The sequence below is a fragment of the Ricinus communis genome, chromosome 4 (assembly GCF_019578655.1).
Source record: "Ricinus communis isolate WT05 ecotype wild-type chromosome 4, ASM1957865v1, whole genome shotgun sequence".
In the NCBI taxonomy this organism is placed as follows: Eukaryota; Viridiplantae; Streptophyta; class Magnoliopsida; order Malpighiales; family Euphorbiaceae; genus Ricinus; species Ricinus communis.
The window spans coordinates 12294220-12316235 of record NC_063259.1 but is presented as its reverse complement, the minus strand read 5'-3'; the positions used below and the strand labels follow the sequence as shown (position 1 = coordinate 12316235).

At 34.2% G+C, this 22016-nt stretch overlaps 1 protein-coding gene across 1 annotated transcript; it reads left to right on the top strand.

Moving 5' to 3' along the window:
- The first annotated feature begins 12087 nt into the window (after positions 1 to 12087).
- Positions 12088 to 21538, top strand: LOC8270545 (tricalbin-3). The gene is made up of 10 exons (XM_002520556.4): positions 12088 to 13175; positions 13311 to 13552; positions 14453 to 14471; positions 14640 to 14845; positions 16308 to 16417; positions 16568 to 16666; positions 18619 to 19057; positions 19133 to 19274; positions 19415 to 19552; positions 21293 to 21538. The coding sequence occupies exons 1-8, from the start codon at positions 12364 to 12366 to the stop codon at positions 19219 to 19221; spliced, it is 2016 nt and encodes a 671-aa protein (XP_002520602.1). The 5' UTR covers positions 12088 to 12363; the 3' UTR covers positions 19222 to 19274; positions 19415 to 19552; positions 21293 to 21538.
- The last annotated feature ends 478 nt before the right edge of the window (positions 21539 to 22016 follow it).

The following is a 22016-nucleotide window of genomic DNA, read 5'->3' as shown; positions in this document are numbered from 1 at the left end:
ATTTTTCTAGTATTTTGGAACTCGATTAATTTATTGACTCTTTTCAATAATCTAATTATATATTTTACTAGTGTCATTTTATTTTCAGTACTGTAATTGATATTAATCAAAAACTAAATAGGCCATACAAAATTGAATAGTTGAAAAAGATCATAACTTTTAATTATAAATTTAAAATTCTAAAACGAGATTTTAATTAAGTTAGGTCTTAAATTAGTAAAAAGATATCATAATTTTCATATTCTCACTACATGTGTTTATTACCATTTCACTTTAGTGACTAATTTCTCGATTAAAGGGATCACCGCTGATATACTTTTGTAGCTTCTCTTCATACAAAGGCCCAACATTGCAATATCAGATTATTTCTAGGCCCATCTGTATATATCATTGATCAGTGTGGAAAGTTGTAGTATCCTGAACTACCTTCAATTGGTGTCGAATTCCATATATCCTAAAGTCCTAGCACTGAACACTTATATGTCCTATTTTCTTATTGTAATTCTTTGAACTCAATTAATTTGATGGATCTTTGTCTTATTAATGAACTCAAAGGCCAACTTTTACCATGATACTCCATGTGGGAGAATTTTATAAAGCCATGTCATGTTGTTTGTGGCATACTCATAAAAATATTTAAAAGATTTAAATGTGATCTTAAATGTTGATAATGATTATGGCAAAAATCAATGACTTATTTAAATATAAAATTGTTATATCTAAATACAAATAATTATAATAAGTATAGTAATTGTTATAGCCAATATAAATGTATGTGTTGTTAAATAAATAATATTAATAATAAATTAATAACAAGATTTCTAACTATATTCGTATCAAATTTCATATGATTATACTATATGATTTTTAAAAATGACTAATATACATGTAAATACAAATATCATAAAGATAAAAGTAAAACTTATATTTTATACTAATACTATTTTAAATTAAATTACATATAATAATAAATAATTTTTATTTTAATACAAACTACATAAAATAATCATACAACAACATGAGTAAATTCCTACTATCATATTGATGGCGAACATTTTTTTTTCAATATTCTATATTATTAAATATGTAAATATAATATATGCTATTAAAAAAAATTAAGCCATTAGTTTTAAGAGAAAATAATAAAAATACATATATTTTTTTATCTTTATCAAATTTACGGTGTCAATTTTTTTGGTTCTATTGTGTTAAAATAGCAAAAGTATGATTTTTTAAAATTTTATTAAGATTACAGTTTCAATATTTTTGGATTTTTCTTTGATAAAGCAATATAAACAATTAAAAGATAACAAAAAATCAACTGAAAAAACAACCACAATGTCTTTTTTCAGGGTTAATTGCAAAAAAATACTCGACCTTTGGCATTTTTCTCAATTTAATCATGTGTTTTTAATTGTAACAATGTTATGCGCGACCTTATCAATTTTGTCAAATCGATACATAAATAAAATTTCCAGTAAAATTTATTCCACGTGGCTGTCGGAGCTCTAGTAACTTAAACACGTAGAAACGGTGCGTTTTAAAGCAAAACCAGAAACGGTGCGTTTTGGAGATAAGAAACGGTGCATTTTTGACATCCTAAATTAAAAATCCTTGTTCCCAAATTCATCGTGCTTCATATGCCCCAAATCTCTAATTCCCAAATTCATATGCAATCTGTAACCCTAGTTGTTCTTATTCTCGTGGTTCATATGCCCCCAAATTCACATTTGTCTCATAGTTTGAAGGTAATGGTGTTGTATTAGGTTGATTGAAAGATTCATTTGGAACTTCTGATCCTGTAATGCTTCAATTACGAGCTCGATCAATAGTTCGATGGCTTCATCCTAACATAGCAATGCTTTCCTTATATGAAAGATGTGATGAATCATTTGAAGGCTTGGTATTGTAATACCTATGAGTTTAGTTTAACTGTTGGATAAATATTTTTATTGTAATTTGAACAAAAATATTGAATAAATGACAATGTTAATTTATGATTATTGAGCATTTTTACATAGGCCATATAACTTGAAGTTGGATGCCTTTTGCATATATGGTAGTAGTATAAATCATAAATGGAGAATACAAGTGTTTAAGAAGAGTATGAATTGATGAAAATAAAGGCATTATCTGCCTTCAAAACATTCTGTTAATAGGTGTGAAAACAAAGACAGTATTTGCCTACAAAAAAATAGTATAAAGACTACTACAAAGAAAGGCACAAGTCTGCAAACAAGATAACAAACACAATATTTGCCTAAAAAAGGAAATTTCATGCTCTACATTTAATCACAATTGCATTGTACTACTCAAATTGCTTGACTCCAACAGGTGCAGCACCTCTCCCACCATTTTTAGCTCCTCTGTCATGACCTCTGCCACCTCTATTGTTTGTTGAAGTTGCAATTATTGGTCTGATATAAGAGGGAACTGATTTGCCCTTACTTGCTGCTGCCTTTGCTGATGTTGCCTTTGCTGCTGCCTTTGTACCAAAAATGAATTTCACTTTCCTTGATTCAGGCATCTAGAAACCAAATACAATTGTTCCATTAGACTAGGCATAAAATAATAAGAAAAAAGATGTTGTATTTAAATTACCCTCAAATACATTTTGCCAGAATCTTCAAAGATTCTTACTCCATAACCTTGGTTAACCTGTTTGTACAACCATAATGAATACAAATTGGGCTTCTCACTGTTCAAATGTAAACTAAATACAAGTATTCAAATGTAAACCAAATACAAGTATTTAAATAACTTACTAATGCAGTTTCTTTTTTCCTGCTTTGAGGTCCACTTGAAGGTGTGCCAGCAAATTGCCTTAGTTCACTTGAACTAGGGACATCAGATTGAGTTGTTGGGGAAGTTGTAGTAGATCCAAGTGCAGAAGTTGCTTTTCGTGGCCGGCATGCTTGATTGGCAGTTTAGGAGGCTTATTGAAAGATGGATCATTTTTCATCTTACAACTCCTCTTGTTGTGCCCAACTCCTCCACAAACTACACAAGTCATTTGAATTCCTTGTCTAGACAGCTTATTAGGATTCTTTGGATCTTCAATGATATCTCTCTTCCTGTTCTTCTTTAGGTCTGCCAGGCATTTTCTTAAATTTAGGTGCCTTGATTGGAAGCCCATCAGCTTGTGGCCACATTTTTCTGCCATTAAGTGGCTCAAGAGCATTTTTGTAGGTTTCAATATAAGTTTCTATAGTATAGTACTTGTCCATAAAGGTTGCACTGTCCTGGTTCATCCAATGAATGCTAAAACATGCATGGATACAAGGAATGCCTGTTATCTGCCATGCTCTACAAGTACAAGTGTGCATATTTATATCAATCACAAACTAATCCTCTCCTATGTTCACTTGGAACTTGCCACCAACAACAGGTTTGCAAGTACATAATCTGCTATTATACTTGATTTCTTCAAGCTTAGTTCTAATTCTAGGTGTGATGGAGTTAGTTAAACCACTAGCATGTATCAACTTACTGTGCATTCTCTCCATTAATGCACATCTAATCTCTTCGAGCATGTCTATAATGACCATACTCCTAAATTTCACAATGTAACCATTGAAGGTTTCACTGACATTGTTATCAATCATATCACACTTAGGAAGCTCACAAATAAATGACTTACAAAAATTTGGATGGATCCCTCTGTAAAAAATTGTTATAGGCAGCTTCATTCTCTACTTTAATTTAATCAATGGCTTCCTTATAAGCAGCTTCATAAGTACTTCTAGCTGCACTCCAAAACATGTTTTTTAATACTTGCCCCTTAAACTCCTTCTTCCAATTACAATAAACATGTCTAGTACAATTCCTGTATTCAGCAAAAGGTGCTAGGTTCTTATAGCATTAGTAAGACCGTGTGCAATAAAGCAAATATAACTATTCAGCAAATACAAATATAAAGTAAACAACAATTAAAACAGTCAAGAAAAAATCACCTTTTGTTGGTCTGATATAAAGGTTCAACCTAAACCATCTGTAATTTGTAGCTCCTCTAAAATAATGGTTAAAAACCAAGTCCAAAAGTACTCATTTTCACCTTCAACTACAGCCTAAAAGATGGGGAACATTTGATTGTTCCCATCTTTAGCAACTGCACATAATAATGCCCCTCCCAAAAAAGTTTTCAAAAAACACCCATCAAATCCAATAATGGGCCTGCAATCCTTCAAAAACCCTTTCCTCAAGGAACTAAAGACTATAAAAAACCCTTTAAAGGTGCAGTCTTCATCAAGGAGGAAATCAAATCTGCCTTCCTTATCCACCCTAAGCAATTCAGCTTTATAGCCTCTTAACTTAGCATAATGTTCTTGTACATACCCTCTTAGCATATTAAGTGCTTTCTATTTTTCCCTATAACACTTTGTTCTTGACACTTGAACACATAACTTATCAAGTAAGTTATCCTCCAAGTCCTTCACACTCCAATTGGCATTTCTTCTGAATCTATGTATATATTCCTTAGCTATCCATTCAGAGATAGCTTGCCTATTTTTCATTTTCCTAGGGCACCTATGCTCACCAACATATGTCTTAATAGCAAAGGTATGCTCTCTTTTAATCATGCTTCCATACAGTCTCCATGGGCATTCCTTGTCACATCTCATTTGAAGTTGGTACTTGCTACTTCTCATCACCTGCACATTGTGACCATTAATAATTGCCCATTTACAAACTACAGCTTTGCACTGATGTGCATCTTCAAATCGCATTCCAAGAACTAGCTGTAAATACTTATGATCATATCTGGGATCATATACAACCCTCATTCTCCTCTTTCTTGAAGCCTCTTCAATGCCATCCTCATCAGTACTGTCTGAATTCATATCCCCATCAAAGTTTTCGTATTCACTTACAAAGCCAGATGCTTCATGTCCAGCATTTTCTGCCCTAATAGTGCCATCAGTAGATGATCTTTTGAATTGCAAACCAGTGTTGCCATGTAATCTGTCAGCAAGCTCATCAACAGGCACATAACTTATACTTTGTTATCCTTTTCCTTGCTTCCACATACTCATCATCATCTGACAGTTCATTATCATTTAGTGCATCATCTGTGTCACTCTCATCAACTGGTAAGTATTTAGGATCCTCTTCTGATTCTACTTGCTGTTGCAATTGCTTACTATGTTCAACACTGACATCAAACACAGTTTCATCTAAATCATCTAAATTGTCACTCTCATCCTCAGTTTCATCTAAATCATCAGTCTCACCCTCATCAACTAGTAAGTAGTCAGGATCCTCTTCTGATTCTACTTGCTGCTGCAATTGCTCACTATGTTCAATACTGACATTAAATACAGTTTCATCTAAATTGTCACTCTCATCCTCAGTTTCATCTACACCTTCTGGATTTTCACTAATACAGCTAACACCACCATCTTTTCCATGATTAGATTGACTTGTGCCACCAGGCAATGCTACTTGTCCTTTCTCTCCTTCGACATAGACTTGTAATACTCCATTGCCATCATCTATATACTTAATCATATCCATTAAACCTTTATCATCCACCATTTCCCTTAACCCATCATTCAAACTCATTCCTAGAATCTTATAAGAAATCTTTGCCCCATAATACCCTAGTTTTTCTACTTCATCAAATATGTCCAAATATCCTATCCTATCTAGGTCTAATCCATGTTTAGGCATAATATCTCCACCTACATAAACCACATTCCCACAAATATATGCCCACCATAGTTTATATATACAGAAAACCTGTCAGACATTATGTTGAAAGAGTGCATGAATGTTAATATTTCAATAAGACAAACACAATAATTACATGAATAAGACCCTACAGACTATGACAAACTCAAATAAATAAATACCAAACTCACAGTACTCTAGAATGACAAACTCAAATACATTTTGACAAACCCAAAAGTGCAGTAATAAAAAAATGATTGATGGCCTACCCCACAGATATCACACTCATCTCCTTAATGTAAAAGTTTCTTAGAAAAAGGTATTAACAATGTAATAACTTATTTGTCATTTTCCAGTGGTCGGTACTTCAAAGGACTACAATGTTCGATGGCTTCAGTGTCTTTGCTGCTTCAAGGGACCACAATGTGTTTGATTCTTCAAAGCACTACAATGTCTTCGCTTCACTTTCACTCTTTCATTTTCACTCTCTTTAAAGAAATGGTTTCAGTAACAATTTCAGTAACAAATAACGAATCTATTTCAATTTTGGGGATTTAGGGTTTTCTTACACTATATACACTATTGTTTCGTTCTTTTTTTTTGTTTCTGATTACGATGTCAAAAACACACCGTTTCTGATTTGGCTTTAAAACGCACCATTTCTACGTGTTTAAGTTACCAGAGCTTCGAGAGCCACATGAAATAAACTTCATCGGAAATTTCATTTATGTATCAATTTGACAAAATTGATAAGGTCGCGCATGACATTGTTACAATTAAAAATACATAATTAAATTGAGAAAAACGCCAAAGATGGAGTATTCTTTTACAATTAAGCCTTTTTCAAAATGGAATTTAAAAACACAATAAAGATGACATTTTTGAAAAATTCTCAAGTTTTTTTTTATGCCCACTAACCCTCCTACCACCTATGTCCCTTTCGCTTTAACTTAGGTGCCAATTTCTCCATAATAGGAGTCCCAAGGCTATACATTTTCTTACCTTGAAATTTAATGACATCCAAATGCGGCTTTAGGTTTAGACTCCCTTTCTTTCCCATGCAGTCTTATACCATCCAAATAGAACTTTGGCCTTTTGCTCTTTATATTTTATATGCATGTGACAGTTTAGCTTTTCCTCTTTAGAAATAGAAAAGGTATACTGATATTCTGTTCTTGGACCTGATGAAATAGTTAGCCAATCACTAAATAAATGGTTGTGATTAGTTTGAGTAAAATAAATGGCTCAGATTGCATTGTACCGGTATATTTAGGTACCACAGTGTAGAAAAATATGAACCTGATAGAGCAAAATCACAGCTAATAATTTGAGAAAATAAAGATAAAGAAAGACAAAATACACAATAGAACACACAAATATACGTGAAAAACCCCTAAACAAATTAGGGTAAAAACCACGGGCAATGATAGAAGAATTTTACTATAAGAAAAAATAATAGGAGTTACAAACTCTCTATTTATAAAGGAGAAAACATTAAAATTCTCTCTTTATAATAAGAGAAAAATAATTGCTTAACTCTCTAATATTTTTCTCTTATTTTGGGATACTTTAATAACAAAGTGAGGCCTCTATTATATAGGCTTGGAAAGTACCTCCACATTGTTAACTTAGCAATGTGGGAGAAAATGCTCCTCAAATATCAACAATCTCCCACTTGAAGATTTGATTGAGGATCAATCAGATCTTCACACCGTTCTTTCTTCCTTGCCTTTCCATGCTGCTTATACTTTTATCAGGCCACTAGAGGATTGACACCAAATAAATTTATCAGTGTTAACTGCCTTCGTCAAAAAATCTGCTAGGTTGTCTTTAGTATGAATTTTCTGCATATCCACAGTGCCCTCTTCCACTTTTTCACGAACGAAGTGATACTGGACTCGTATGTGCTTTGACTTTGAATGAAAAGCTGGATTCCTTGCGAGATGCAAGGCACTCTGACTGTCACAGAACAGAGGAATATGCTCTTGTTCGTGCCCGAGTTCCTCCATCATCATTTTCAACCATACTGCTTCCTTACTAGCTTGTGTAGCTGCTACATATTCTGCTTCTGTTGTTGATGTCGCCACAATCGACCGCAGCTTTGATACTCCGCCAAGAAGTGTGAACACATACCCTGTAGTAGATTTGCTTTTATCAAGATCACTGCATAATCCGAGTCAACATATCCTCCCGATAATAAAGTCCGATCCTCCATAACATAATGCAACATCCGAGGTTCCCTTAACATATCTTAGAATCCTCTTTACAAAGATTCCAATGCTCTCTACCAGGATTCGCCATGTACCGACTTACTACTCCCACTGCATGTGCAATGTCTGGTCGTGTACAAATCATCGCGAACATTAAACTCCCCACTACTGATGCATACGGTACTCGAGACATTTCCATCCTTCCTTCTTCACTGCTAGGGCTCATACTGGAGGATAATTTGAAACTAACAGGAAGTGCGGTAGAAATTGACTTACAATCTTGCATATTGAAGCGTCGCAAGACCTTCTTCAAATAATTTTTCTGAGAAAGCCAAATCTTCCTATTGTTTCTGTCTCGGTGAATTTGCATCCCTAGAATCTTGTTTGCTGGTCCCAAGTCCTTCATTTCAAATTCCCTAGCCAACTGTGCCTTTAGTTCTTCAATATGATCTTTGTTAGGGCCTGCTACCAACATGTCATCTACATACAACAGTAAGATAACAAAATCACTTTTACCAAACCTCTTGAAATATGCACAAGGGTCTGCATTAAGTCTGTTGTATCCAAGACTCATGATGAAGGAATCAAATCTCTTATACCAACACCTCGGCGCCTGCTTTAAACCGTATAGAGATTTGTTCAACCTACAAACCAAGTTTCGCTTTCCTTTTTCTTCAAAACCTTCTGGCTGGAGCATATAAATTTCTTCCTTAAGATCTCCATGGAGAAAAGCTGTTTTCACATCTAGCTGCTCTAGATGTAAGTCAAATGTAGCACACATCGCCAAGACTACTCGAACAGTTGTTAATCGAACCACAGGGGAAAATATTTCGTTGAAGTCAATCCCCTCCTTCTGAGCATATCCTTTCACCACCATTCTTGCACGAAACCGCTCCACTTGATCATCACTATTTCTTTTGATCTTAAAGACCCATTTGTTGCCAATGGCCTTTCTTCCTTGTGGTAGTGGCATAAGCTCCCAAGTCTTGTTCTTATGTAGAGCTTCCATCTCTTCTTGCATTCGCCATCCAACGAGATGCATCCGCTCATTGCTTCTTGGAGAGTTGATGGCTCTCCTTCCTCGATTAGAAGACGATGCGACATTCGCCTATATCATAATCTTTATGCCAGGTTGGTGTAAATTTTATACGTTTTCCCTTTCCAAGTTCTGACTCTTCAACTTCGGCTGGCTCTTCAAACTCGACTGGTTCTTCCTCTTCGTGCTCTGGTGCTACTTCAGAAGAATCTTCTTCCCGTAGACTTTCTTTCCACCCTGTATAGTTGTAGTCTCCGAATTTTCTTTTAAAGTGCTATCATCTTCTCCCTTCAATTTATCTTCAGGAAGATTACATCCCTGCCGATTATAACCTTGTGGGCGTTGGGATCCTACAGTGATACCCTTGACACCATCAAAGATATCCCAAGAACAAACACTTCCGGATTTTGGATCCGACTTTATAGTTTCTTGGATATTATACATCACATACAGGACTTCCAAATATATGGAGGTTTGAATAATCAATCGGCTTCCCACCACATCTCCATCGGTGTCTTTTGATCAATTCTTTGTAGATGGAGACCGGTTAATCACATAACAAAGTGTGTTAATCGCCCCAAAATGCCTTATTTAGGCCTACAGCTCCCAACAATGCTCTAGTTCTTTCTAACGAGTTCGTTCATCCGCTCGCCACTCCATTTTGTTGAGGAGTGTATGCCAGTGAACTGTCTCTTGATGCCTTCTTGCTTGCAAAAGCTATTAAATTCATGACTGTGTATTCTCCTCCATTATCCCGTCCTTAAACACTTGATCTTATTGCACGAATCAAGTTCAACCCGCTTTGTAAGTTTTGAAAATTATAAATACATCTCCCTTGCTCTTGATTGGATACACCCAACATCTCCTTCGAGTAATCATCGATGAAGGACACAAAGTACTTAGCTCCTCCTAGTGATGAAACCGGTGCTTGCCATACATCGAGTGAACTAATTCTAGAGCATCCTTGCTTCTAGAATTGGATGTATTGAACTGTAGTCGATCTTTGTTTGCTTGTTATGCAATGCTCACAAAAGGGTAATGACACCTTTGTGAGACCGGAAGTAGATTTTTCTCAAAGCAGAATCTTCATGCCTTGTTCGGACATATGTCCAAGCTTCCGATGCCACACCACTGCAGATCTCTCGCTTGAACTACTTGAAGCAACAGATGCTTCGCCCATGCAGTCTATCCCAAAACATATACAAATTAGCGTAATTTTTTCTCCTTTCATAATTACAAGCGCTCTCAGCTAATCTTCATGATTCCTTTCCGAACTTTGATAATGCAATTAAGATCATCCACCGTCCCGGAGATAACAAATTCTTCTTCGGACCTTCCACATGTCGCACTCCTTGAATAGTGCGGACTGTACCGTCATGCATCTTCAACCTGATAGTTCCAATGCCTATAATCTTTAAGGCATTATCTTCACAACTATACACAGATCCTCCTAAGATAGGTTCATAATGATGGAACCACTCTTTTCGAGAGGTCATGTGATAAGTTGCTCTTGAGTCAAGAAGCCATACATCAGCAAATCTCTTCCTGCTTTCAATTGATATTGTTGCTTCACAGCATAATACATTTCCATCATCCGAAGTGCATGCCACATTCCCTTGAGGATTGGAATTCTTTAAACTCCAACAATCCTTCTTCAGGTGACCTTTCTTACCACAATTGTAGCATTTATAATTCTTCTTACTCTTTGATTTTGATCTACCATGATTGTGACTCCCACTTGGACCACGTTCTGTTGATCTCCCTCTCATCACCATCAAGGCTTCCACTTGTTGTGAACTTGCCTGCTTGTCTTCCTTGTTTCTTCGCCGATTTTCTTCTTCAAGAATAGCTACCGCTATATCATCAAAGACTAGAATTTCGAATAAACATTATTTGTCAAACTGATGATGAGTTGATCATACGAATCAGGTAGACTTTGGAGTAGAAGTTCTGCACGTTCTTGTGACTCTATTTTATAGCCCAATGATGTGAGTTGAGAAAATAGAGTATTCAAGACATTAAGATGCTCACATCAAGTAGATTCCGAGCATTCTTAAGGTGTAAAGTTTCCTCTTAAGGAAAATTTTATTGTGTAATGACTTGGCCTCGCATACCTAGTGAGGTGGTCCCAAATCTCCTTTCGCTTTTCTTTTCTTCTATGCTGGACAAGATCCCATCTGCAAGTGCTAGATGAAGGTTTGCAATAGCATTCCCATCCATCTCGTTCCACTTATTATCATCTGTGAGTGTTGTCGGTCGTTCACTGATAGCCGCAAGACAATTGTCTTTTCTCAATACAGCCTTTATCTTTAATTTCCACAGTGAGAAATTACTCCCGTTGAACTTTTCAATCTCAAATTTTGCCGCCATTGCTTCTATCACAAACGGTGCGTTTTAGCTTGTAAAATGAACCGCAGTAATGAACACAACTCACTAGGTAAGTTCCCAGGAAAGACTGGAGGGTTACAAGCGGACCTCTTAAATACCAATCTCCTTAGACAGAACCTTCCCTAGATTGTAAGTATTCTTACTACTCCACACAAGCTCTTTTGCACCAAAGAAAACCTCAAACTCCTGTGAAAGATCAGGCTGAGCTGCAATCACAGAATTTTAAGGAATTTCTTACCAACCAGGAGCTCTAATACCAATTGTAGAAAAATATGAACCTGATAGAGCAAAATCACAACTAATAATTTGAGAAAATAAAGATAAAGAAAGACAAAATACACAATAGAACACACAGATATACGTGGAAAACCCCTAAACAAATTAGGATAAAAACCACGGGCAATGATAGAAGAATTTTACTATAAGAAAAAATAATAGGAGTTACAAACTCTCTATTTATAAAGGAGAAAACATTAAAATTCTCTCTTTATAATAGGAGAAAAATAATTGCTTAACTCTCTAATATTTTTTTCTTATTTTTGGATACTTTAATAACAAAGTGAGGCCTCTATTATATAGGCTTGGAAAGTACCTATGCTCCTCAAATATCAACACAGTGCAATCCTAAATACAATAATGTTCATTAAAAAATATGGTAATGAGGTGATTATTATGTAATTACCGAACATGCCCTAAAAATTTGGAGTGATTACCTTTTGAGAAGAAGCTCATGGGGCAAAGAAAATATTGCTTCCGACCCACGTGATCTTAAATTCCAAAAACAACGGCCGAAGAAATTGAAAAAGAAAAAAGATTTTGTTATCCACGTCTTCTCCAATTTGAGGCTGCCTCCACCATTATCACATGTAATCAGAAAACAAGGGAAAGCCCTACCCCACTCCCCACTCCTTCTCTCTCTCTCTCTCTCTCTCTCTCTCTGCAATCTATCTTCTCCACATTTTCCCCAGATTCTTGAATTTGTTTATTTGTTTATTTATTTTTCAAGCTCTAATGTCGCTGCTGCTGCTGCTGCCCAATGACTGTTTCTAGTGAAAGAAAATGAAAAGTGTTCAGATTATTCTCCCTCAACTCTGTCCCTGTAAAAGTTTGAATCACAGTTACCGATCAATCCCTTTCTCTAAAAGAAAAAGGAAAAAAATTTACATCAAAAGGTTGGGTTTCCATGCTTGTGTAACCCCAAACAACACCACCAGCTCTACAAAAACACTCGGTGTCGTTTTGAAACGGATTGCTAATGAATTATCAACACACGAAGGAGTAGGAGAAGGAGAAGAAGAAGAAGAAGAAGCAGAGATTTCTCAGTCACCATCAACTTCATCTTCTTCAATTCAGTTGGGTTCAAATTTCACATCTTTTGATGAAGATCCAATGATACACAAGTTAAGGACACAATTAGGAGTCATACACCCAATCCCATCACCGCCAGTTAATAGGAACATACTTGGATTATTTGTATTTTTCTTCTTTGTAGGTGTAATTTTCGATAAGCTATGGACTTCAAGGAAGACAGCAACGGCAACTAGAAACAGCAAAAATAAAACAGGAGGAGGAGGAGAAAGCCAGTTCGGTCCTTGGCCACAAGTTCCTACAAGTTTCTCATTATTTTTAGAGAAAGATTTGCAGAGGAAGGAGTCTGTTGAATGGGTAAATATGGTTTTAGGGAAATTATGGAAAGTATATAGAGGTGGTATTGAGAATTGGATTATTGGGTTGTTGCAGCCTGTCATTGATAACTTAAAGAAACCTGATTATGTTGAGAGAGTTGAGATTAAACAATTCTCTTTAGGTGATGAGCCTTTGTCTGTTAGGAATGTTGAGCGTAGAACTTCGCGTCGAGCTAATGATTTGCAGTGAGTTTGCTGTTATCCTAAGCATTCCTTTTGTAGTATTGTTGCTAGTGTCGATACAATTTGATACATAGTTAATTTCACATTTGGTCTTTTTTGTTTATATAACTGAATTTTACTCTCTTTGGGTTCTTTTAGGTATCAAATTGGACTCAGATATACTGGTGGTGCACGGGCTCTGTTAATGCTTTCACTAAAATTTGGCATTATCCCAATTGTCGTACCAGTAGGCATTCGAGATCTTGACATAGATGGTGAACTGTGGGTTAAAGTGCGGTTGATACCAACTGAACCTTGGGTAGGAGCTGTTTCTTGGGCTTTTGTGTCCCTTCCAAAGATCAAATTCGAGCTCTCACCTTTCCGCTTGTTCAATTTAATGGGTATGCCATGATTCAATCCCTAAAATGAGTTCTTTTATCTCCCCTTTTATTTTCCTCTTTGTGTTGGTATTATTGTCAATTTGATTTCTTCTCTAAAGTAACTAGTTTTCTAAAAAGTAATAGTTCAAAATTAAATTTTTAATGATTAATTTCTTCTTCTCTTGTGCTTTTCACCTTTCCTATTCAGATATGTGGTTGTTATAATATGGTCATAAATGGTCAAGGTTGGCTATGAACTGTAGTAGATGTTAAAGATCCCCAATGGGAATATGCTAGTGATCTTTCCATGAGTCGCTGAGTGAATTAGAGGAATCTAAAGGGTTCATAGTATCACTGTCTTGCTTTTTCTCAAATTCTGAGATAATTCTCCCGTAGTCATTTTCCAGATGTTGCAGTGTTCTTTTGAAGAAGATGTTGGGCCTAGCACATCATAGACGTTTACTTCTGAAAAGGAGTTAGACAAAGATGGACCAAAACTGGAAGCTGAAAAATAAATATTCAATGTAATGCAGCCCTTGTCAAGTAAAGTTATGCATTTTGTTGGTTTCTGATGAACTTTGTTGACAGAAACATCGAACATAATGAACCAATGGCTTTAGTCTTCCTGAAAACTGTCATATTTATTGAGAAGTGTGCTTATTCTTGCTTCCTTTATGTATGAGTCTGCATTTTTTAATTTTTCAAATGAAATGAGAAATCCACTACTTTTTTTGATAATTTTTATGGTATGAGTCATGACTGGTCAAATGTATATGTTTTGAGAACTGAACCATATATATGGCACAAAGCTGCTCTTTATCGTTTACATCTTTGTATTTTCATATCTAATTGAGTTGACATAGTAATATCCTAATTTCTGTTTCTTGTTTTCTGATCTTTGCATGTATTGGGCAACTCCAGCAATACCTGTTCTCTCAATGTAAGTGGGTTTTTGACTCCAAGAAAGTTTCAATCACTAGTTCTTTTTTCTTTTTTCTTTTTCTTTTTCTTTTTTGTCTACTTTTAATTTATTAATCTTTAGTTATCTTGCATTTAGTTTTAAAAGGTAAGTTTTCTTAGCACTATCGTTTTTGCTGTATTTTATCAGGTTTTTGACAAAACTTCTCACTGAGGATTTGCCTCGACTGTTTGTTCGTCCTAAGAAGATTGTCTTGGATTTTCAGAAAGGAAAAGCAGTGGGCCCTGTGGCAAATGACTTCAGATCAGGGGAAATGCAAGAAGGAAACAGTGATTTTGTTGGAGAGCTATCAGTTACTCTTGTAGATGCTCGGAAACTTTCCTATGTCTTTTATGGTAGAAATTACTTCTCTCTGTTTTCCATGTTTCCTTGCATCTTTATTCTTTTTCTTTTTCCAGCAGACAAGATACTATGTGGTACAGATTCAACTCTGAAGGACTTTGCTTGTATTATTTAGTAGCTGAATTGTAGTTGATTTATATTATTGACTTGAAAGGATAGCTTTCTATATGCTACCAAGAAAAATCATAGTAATTGAGTTCATTGAATTGGTAACTTTGACCATTTTACGACTCTTAGTAGAAAGATATTTTCAGAATCAAATATGACAGACCATATGAACCAGAATAACCAGGAATAACACGACTGCAGCAGTTAAATATTTTCAACCAGTTACTATCACATCCACTTTGAACTGTTCAAACTATCAAGGTAGCTAGAGAACCAATTGACCCAGACACAATTCAAGTGGGAGTAGATTGTTGGACATAATCGCCCATTATTATCTTTCTGGAGTATTAGTTTAATCATTGAATTTAAGCTTGCATTACACCACCCTTGAGAAAGTGTACATGGATGTGGCATTAAATGCAGGGTGGTTTCTGTAATGACTATTATGGCGTCTAACCTGTGTTCATCTATTGTTTAATTCCTCTTTAGATCAAATAAGCATTCATATAGCTTTATTTAGTTGGGACAAATGAAAAGCATTGGCCAGTGTCCGGTAGGATTCAGAGGTGCAACCATTTGATGAGTATCAATTTACTTTCTCTATCTCTTTTATGTTGATGTGTTACAATTTCTATTTGGTGAATTTATAAGGCCTAATTACAAATTAAATCCTGAATATTACACTTTTAATAATTTTATCCAATTGTTTCAAAAATTAAAATAAATACCTAGTCTTTTAATTTGTTTTCAGAAATACTTTCCGATGGGCAATTTTTGAAATTTGAAGGTAAAAACATGATGTGTGAAGTCGATTATGCTTATTAAAAGAATAACAATTATGAATCAGTAAAAATAGTTTATCCACTTAATAATATGACCATTAAAAATCTTACATATATGTATTTAATCACATATTTTACATCTAAATGTAACAAAGTTTTTATTGACTCACTAATTTTTATATTAGTAAGCAAAATTGACTTGTCACGTCGTTTTTCTCTTTGTAAAATTTTAAAAATTATTATCGAGACGTGTTTTTGAAAATTAATTGAAAGTATATGTATTTATTTTAGAACTTTGAAATAATTGGATAAAATTATTAAAAAAGTGTAAAACTCAGGATTTAATTATTAATTAGGCCATTGATAATATGATAACTTTCATCTCTTTGCTTCACTTGAGATCTGCCAGACACAGTTCGTGTCATTGCAGAATATTCATGTCTGTTGATCATCAAAGAATGTGGTCTCTTGGTTCTCTTATATCTCTTTTGCCCTCCATATGCTACTCTATTTTATTCAATTTCTTTTCCATATTATATGCTCATTGATCCCTTCTTGTTGTCAGGTAAAACCGATCCATATGTGGTTTTGAGCCTGGGGGATCAAACTATACGTAGTAAAAAAAATAGTCAAACTACTGTAATTGGGCCTCCTGGAGAGCCAATTTGGAATCAGGTGATGTGCCTCATAATTTGTTGTTGATATAGTGTGATTCCAATATGCACAAAGATGGGTTTTATCCCACTGGAATTGTACGTCAAACAAATTTATTTTGATGTGAGCAGCAAGGTTTGCTTAACTAATTTTGTTTTGTGACTTTGGCAGGATTTTCATATGCTTGTTGCAAATCCTAGGAAACAAAAATTGTATATCCAAGTGAAAGACTCCCTTGGATTTACTGATTTGACTATTGGTACTGCAAAGGTATATATCTAATTCCTATAACAGAATGTTCTGGAAATTCCAGCAGTTATCCATAGCATTGACATGATTTTATTTCAGCGGATGTCTTTAATTGTTGGCATGCATGGTATATAGTGGGTTTCACATCATATATTACTTGCATGTTAGAAGTTACCTTGCTTAGACTTTTGGGCTATAAGTGTCAACAGCTAGGATAATGCAATTAGCCTAGCAAATTATGAGCAGAAACAAACCATGCCTTGTAGTTTTTTTTTTTCCTAATTATTTATTTTTCAGAAATTTGGCTTAGGTTTGTCAAATCACTTTTAGAAATGATAATTTTGAAAAGCTCAAACCGTGAACCTGATCATATAGTAACATAAGCCCAATTGTTTTCACAATTTGAAGATAACAATCGCCATGCACCAACAATCTGTATGCTTTTTCCTGAGAATTCAACTTCCTGAAAAGTATACTTCTCGGGAAGTAGACTTTTATACCAAACAAGGCCTTATATGCATGTATGCAATGAAGGTTTCTAAACCTGCCCTGAAGGTGAAGTTAGAGGGTCAAGGATTAGAGGTCCAATTCTAGTTGCACTGGGGTTGAACTGAAATTTTAAAAATATAGTATTAAGATATTTTAAAAGTTATAAAGTTCGAACAAAGTGATACATAAATTAAAAATATTGAAGAATAGTAAATTCATAAATATCTTCTAAATTATGAGTAGAATAAATGTATAATAAACTGTAAATATTTTCTAAGTTATGACTAGAATAAATGTAGTCAACTTTGACACGATCCAATTTATTGCAACAAGTGTTTGAGACTTTAGATAATAATGTTTGACAACAAAATTAAGAGTGTTAAGCTAATATTAAAATCTCTACGAGAATAAATTTTTCTGTAACTTACAATTAATAATAAAACAATTTTGCTAGACTACACATTGTATATATAAAAAAAAAGTAGTTTTATGAGCCATACTAACAAGTATTAATGTATTTATTTATACAGATGTTAACTTTTAAACTTTAAAGAAAAAATACAACTTAAATAATATGGAAAATTTGCATTTGAATATTTATCTTGGTGGAGAACAAAGCTCAAAGGAAGGAGAGCAGGGTTAATTATCCACAACTGGAAATCTTAATTTTATTTAAGGTGGTTTAGCATCTTAATATGGAGCCAAGTCACCTCAAATTAACCCACTGAATCACTTGAAGCAGTAGCTGGTCCATTGGTTCACTGGTTATCCAACCCGTCCAGTTTAGATGATTTTTAATGGGTTCAATACTGAAGGGGTTTCAAACATTATCAGACAGTGGTTCGGTCCCTTGGTTTTCCAACTCCCCACTGCCTGTTTGTCTGGGTATGACAATCATGGGTACCATTTATGTCCAGTTCCAGCAGTCCCTCTGTTCTATAGTTTGAAGACAGCAAACAGCCATGCACCAACAATCTGTTTACTTTTTTGATCGATATATAAATATGAAGAAGTACTTGCTAGTTTGTGGTCTTTCCCTTATGGAATTCATGTTTTTAATTTCTTCACTTTATATGGTCTTAAGTTTTTGATTTTGAAATAAACTTGAGGGTTAAGTGACCAAAAGGGGGATGCTAAAATAAAATTGCTTTGCAGATCTGTATTTACGAATCTCCTTTTCTATGCTTTTATTATATAAAATCTGGCTTACCAAAATGGATACGATGCTGTTATATAAAAACGTCTAAGTGAAGTTTTCAGTGAGGTGCAAATGTTGCTTCATATGTCTATTGAACGTTAATTACCTAATTGTTATTTGCTGGTTGCTGCCTTCTGGGATTTGGCCCGTGTTAAATTTGTATTTGGCTCTGTTAAAGTATTCCTGCATCTATTGCCTGCTTTAGAAATGGAAGTTCTCTGTCAGCAGTTAATATCTTTTATTTTTATTGTATGTATAATTTCTAAAAATTCAATGATATCTTTAGGTTGATCTAGGATCTCTCCAAGACACTGTACCAACAGACAGGATTGTGGTTTTGCAAGGAGGTTGGGGAGTGTTCAGGAAGGGGTCTTCTGGAGAGATTTTACTTCGACTAACATATAAAGCATATGTTGAGGATGAAGATGATGACAAGACTGCAGTAAAGTCCATTGATACATATGCTTCTGATGATGAATTGTCTGATTCTGATGAATCAAATGCTACTTTCCCATCAAGGGCAAGGGATTCTTCCAATGAATCAGATAAAGAGTCATTTATGGATGTTCTAGCAGCTTTAATCGTAAGCGAGGAATTTCAAGGGATTGTGGCATCTGAGACAGGAAACAACAAACTTTTCGACGATGTCTCTGCAGCAGGGCCACATGGTCGTAACGCTGAATCAATGCCATCAGATTTTGATAACAGTTCTGAAGGGCCTGGAGGTATATATTAGTACCATACTTAAGGTTGGTTCAACTGCTTTTTTCATGATGCACATTTCAACCTGTCAATTGCAGGATCAGTCATAGTTGGGCTTGCTATTTTAACAAGCATATTAGTGCTAATAGCTATCAATATGGGTGGCTCAAGCTTCTTCAACCCTTGATATGACAAGGAAGGCTTACAAAGAGTTGGTGTCTAGTACTTCTGTTTTAGAAAGTAATTCCTAAGCTTCCTTCTGATTTATTTTTCTTTGCAATACAATACAGTTTCTGTCTTGAACTTTTTTTTGTTCCCACTATTCAAGCAAATATTTACTTCTCATCTACTTATTTTCTTATCTAAACATTTGTTTTCAGGACAGGAAATACTTTCTCATTCTGGACGTGTGGACCTCTTTTTTCAGTTGAGAAGGGGACAAGAATTTAAATGGGAATGCCATATTCTCCTTTCTTGGTACTTAATAGTACGAGAGGGAATGGGATTCCCCTTGTGAGGTAATTATTTATTTCCCTATGTTCTTGAGTCCACATTCTCATTTCGTAGCCATTAGATTTTACTAGTAGAAAAAGAAATTAAACATCTAGAAGTTGTCAAAAATGATTTTAGACCGGTGCCAAGTCACCAAATGGCATAAAAGAATTTAAGAACCAAATGGCAATGACATGTTGATATTCTTTTAATTACTTCTGTTCATTTAAAATAGTTTAAACTACTCTTATCTGTTCATTTAAAATAGTTTAAACTACTCTATCCTAAGATTTTTAAAATATTTATTGTCCATTGTATCATTTAACTTCTTTTCATAATCATATTTTAAATCTTAGTACATGTCACGAGTTGCAAAGTTAAATATGCAATAACTGAATTAAAAATAATAACTGTTATTAGAAAGGAGTATTTGGCAATAATTCAATCGGAAATAGTTTGTCTCTTTATTTTAGAATTTAGACATGTAATTAGGAGACAACAACTAAAATAGATTCATTATTATCTTAAGCCGGATTTTTATTAACAAGAAGGTCAGAAAAGCTTTTCAGAGCTAATTACATCTGAGAGCAAAACAACGCTCAAATGAAATGCTTGATCTCAATAATTATAATCCAAATAGAAATAAAGAATCTAAAAGCATCATCCAGAACTGGCCGGAAGCTATAAAAGCTTGATGATCAAATGATAGCTTAAGAAATCCAGACTTAAAAAATTTCAAGAGAGCTTGAAGTGAAAGATAAGCTACAATTAGGTAGCAGGGATTGCAAGTGATCAATATTGTCGAATTCGCTTGTATTCTCCTAGGCCTAGAAGAATCAGATCCACTTAAAATAGATCGGGAAGAAGGTTCAATTTTGCCCTTAAAGATCACCGAGTTAGTCAGATTGGAACTTGATGCTTTTGTTTGAGACTTGAAGCCTTCAATCAGATTGGGTAAACTTTAAGTGAAAAGTTGGACTTTTTCCCTAGATTATAAGAATAGCGAAATTTCTTGAATTTGGGAGTAACAAAAACTAGCAGAGAGAATTAATTATTATGAGATACTTCATAGCTCTGCAGCCTACTTACAAAAAAATACCTAGGAAACTTGCGAATTTTGATTAAAGTTGTTACTCTGATTAAGGATAGGCATAGTTCATCTGTTGATGTTTAGCTCATTAAAACAGGCATGGTGATAATCCATTAAATACAAATATTCAAACAGAGGTCCCAGGAGTTTGTCCCTGGCTGTGATCTTTGTAGTCTTTGTCAGTCAATATGAGTGAGAAAAATGGAAAAAAAATAAAAATAGAAACTTCTTTGATTCGTTTTATGGACAAATTCTAACTTGGGGTCAACTGGATTTGTACTTATTTTACTCATAAGGAAGAATTCATCCTAAGATTAGGTTTAAGAATCCACTTCACTGAAATGTTCAAATGAGATGTGATCCAACTATATGCTGTTAAGGGTCCTTGAGTGGCCATGGATAATTCTATTAGTAGGCGTTACTTTTACATCAAAACTTGCAAGACACTGAAATACTTTACCATTTTGGCCTGGCTTGCTGTTATGTTTTTATGGGTATGACCTTCAGTTTTCATTGTTATTGTGCAGTGTGCTCTTAACTAAACCATTCATATTCTTTTCCTATTAATTATACACTCATGTAAAATTTTTATGATTGTTATGTTTCTGGTAAAGAGTCACCACATTGGCTTACCACAATTATCTAATTTACAAATGTTACCTGGGTCCATGGGCAGGTTGATGCAATGATTCCCTCCCTCACATTATGCAGATGTTATACCTTGTTGTTCTTATGTAAGTTCTTTATTATAGCAGAGAAATTTTCTTCTTTTTCTTTTTGGCGGCAGCAAATTTTGGGTCTTAATCTAAAAGCGATCGAGTTTCCACCTGTTTGTATCTATCTATTGTTTTTGGTTGGCTGTCTATTAATCTGCCCGATCGTTAATTTATTAGTATAAATAATATTTATATTGAGCTGTTAATTCATTAGTATACACCTTTTTTTTATATATATATTTTGATTAAGACTAAATTAAACAAGTATAATGACAACACAACAAAAGGCATAATTGATAACACATTTTATAAGATGAGAAATTTTTATAGATTATTGATTTATATATTAAATATATTTATATGAACAAATAGAAAAAATATAGTTAATGTATTTTTAGGATCAAACTATTTATCTCTTGCTTTTTGTCTAAAACATTCGTGGTTGGTTCTATTATCCATTGTTATTATATTAAATCTTTATGTTCTTAATAAACTAACTATTTTCTTTTAATAATTTATTTAGATTAAAAAAATATTTAATAGGTCTAATTATAGGAAAAATAGTTAAATTAAATTAAATTATTTTTCTATAAATATTGTAGAACTTATTATACTAATTTCAACACAAAGATGAAATGCTTAATTATCAACTAATTTTTGATTTTTCACTTTGAAATAAAAATG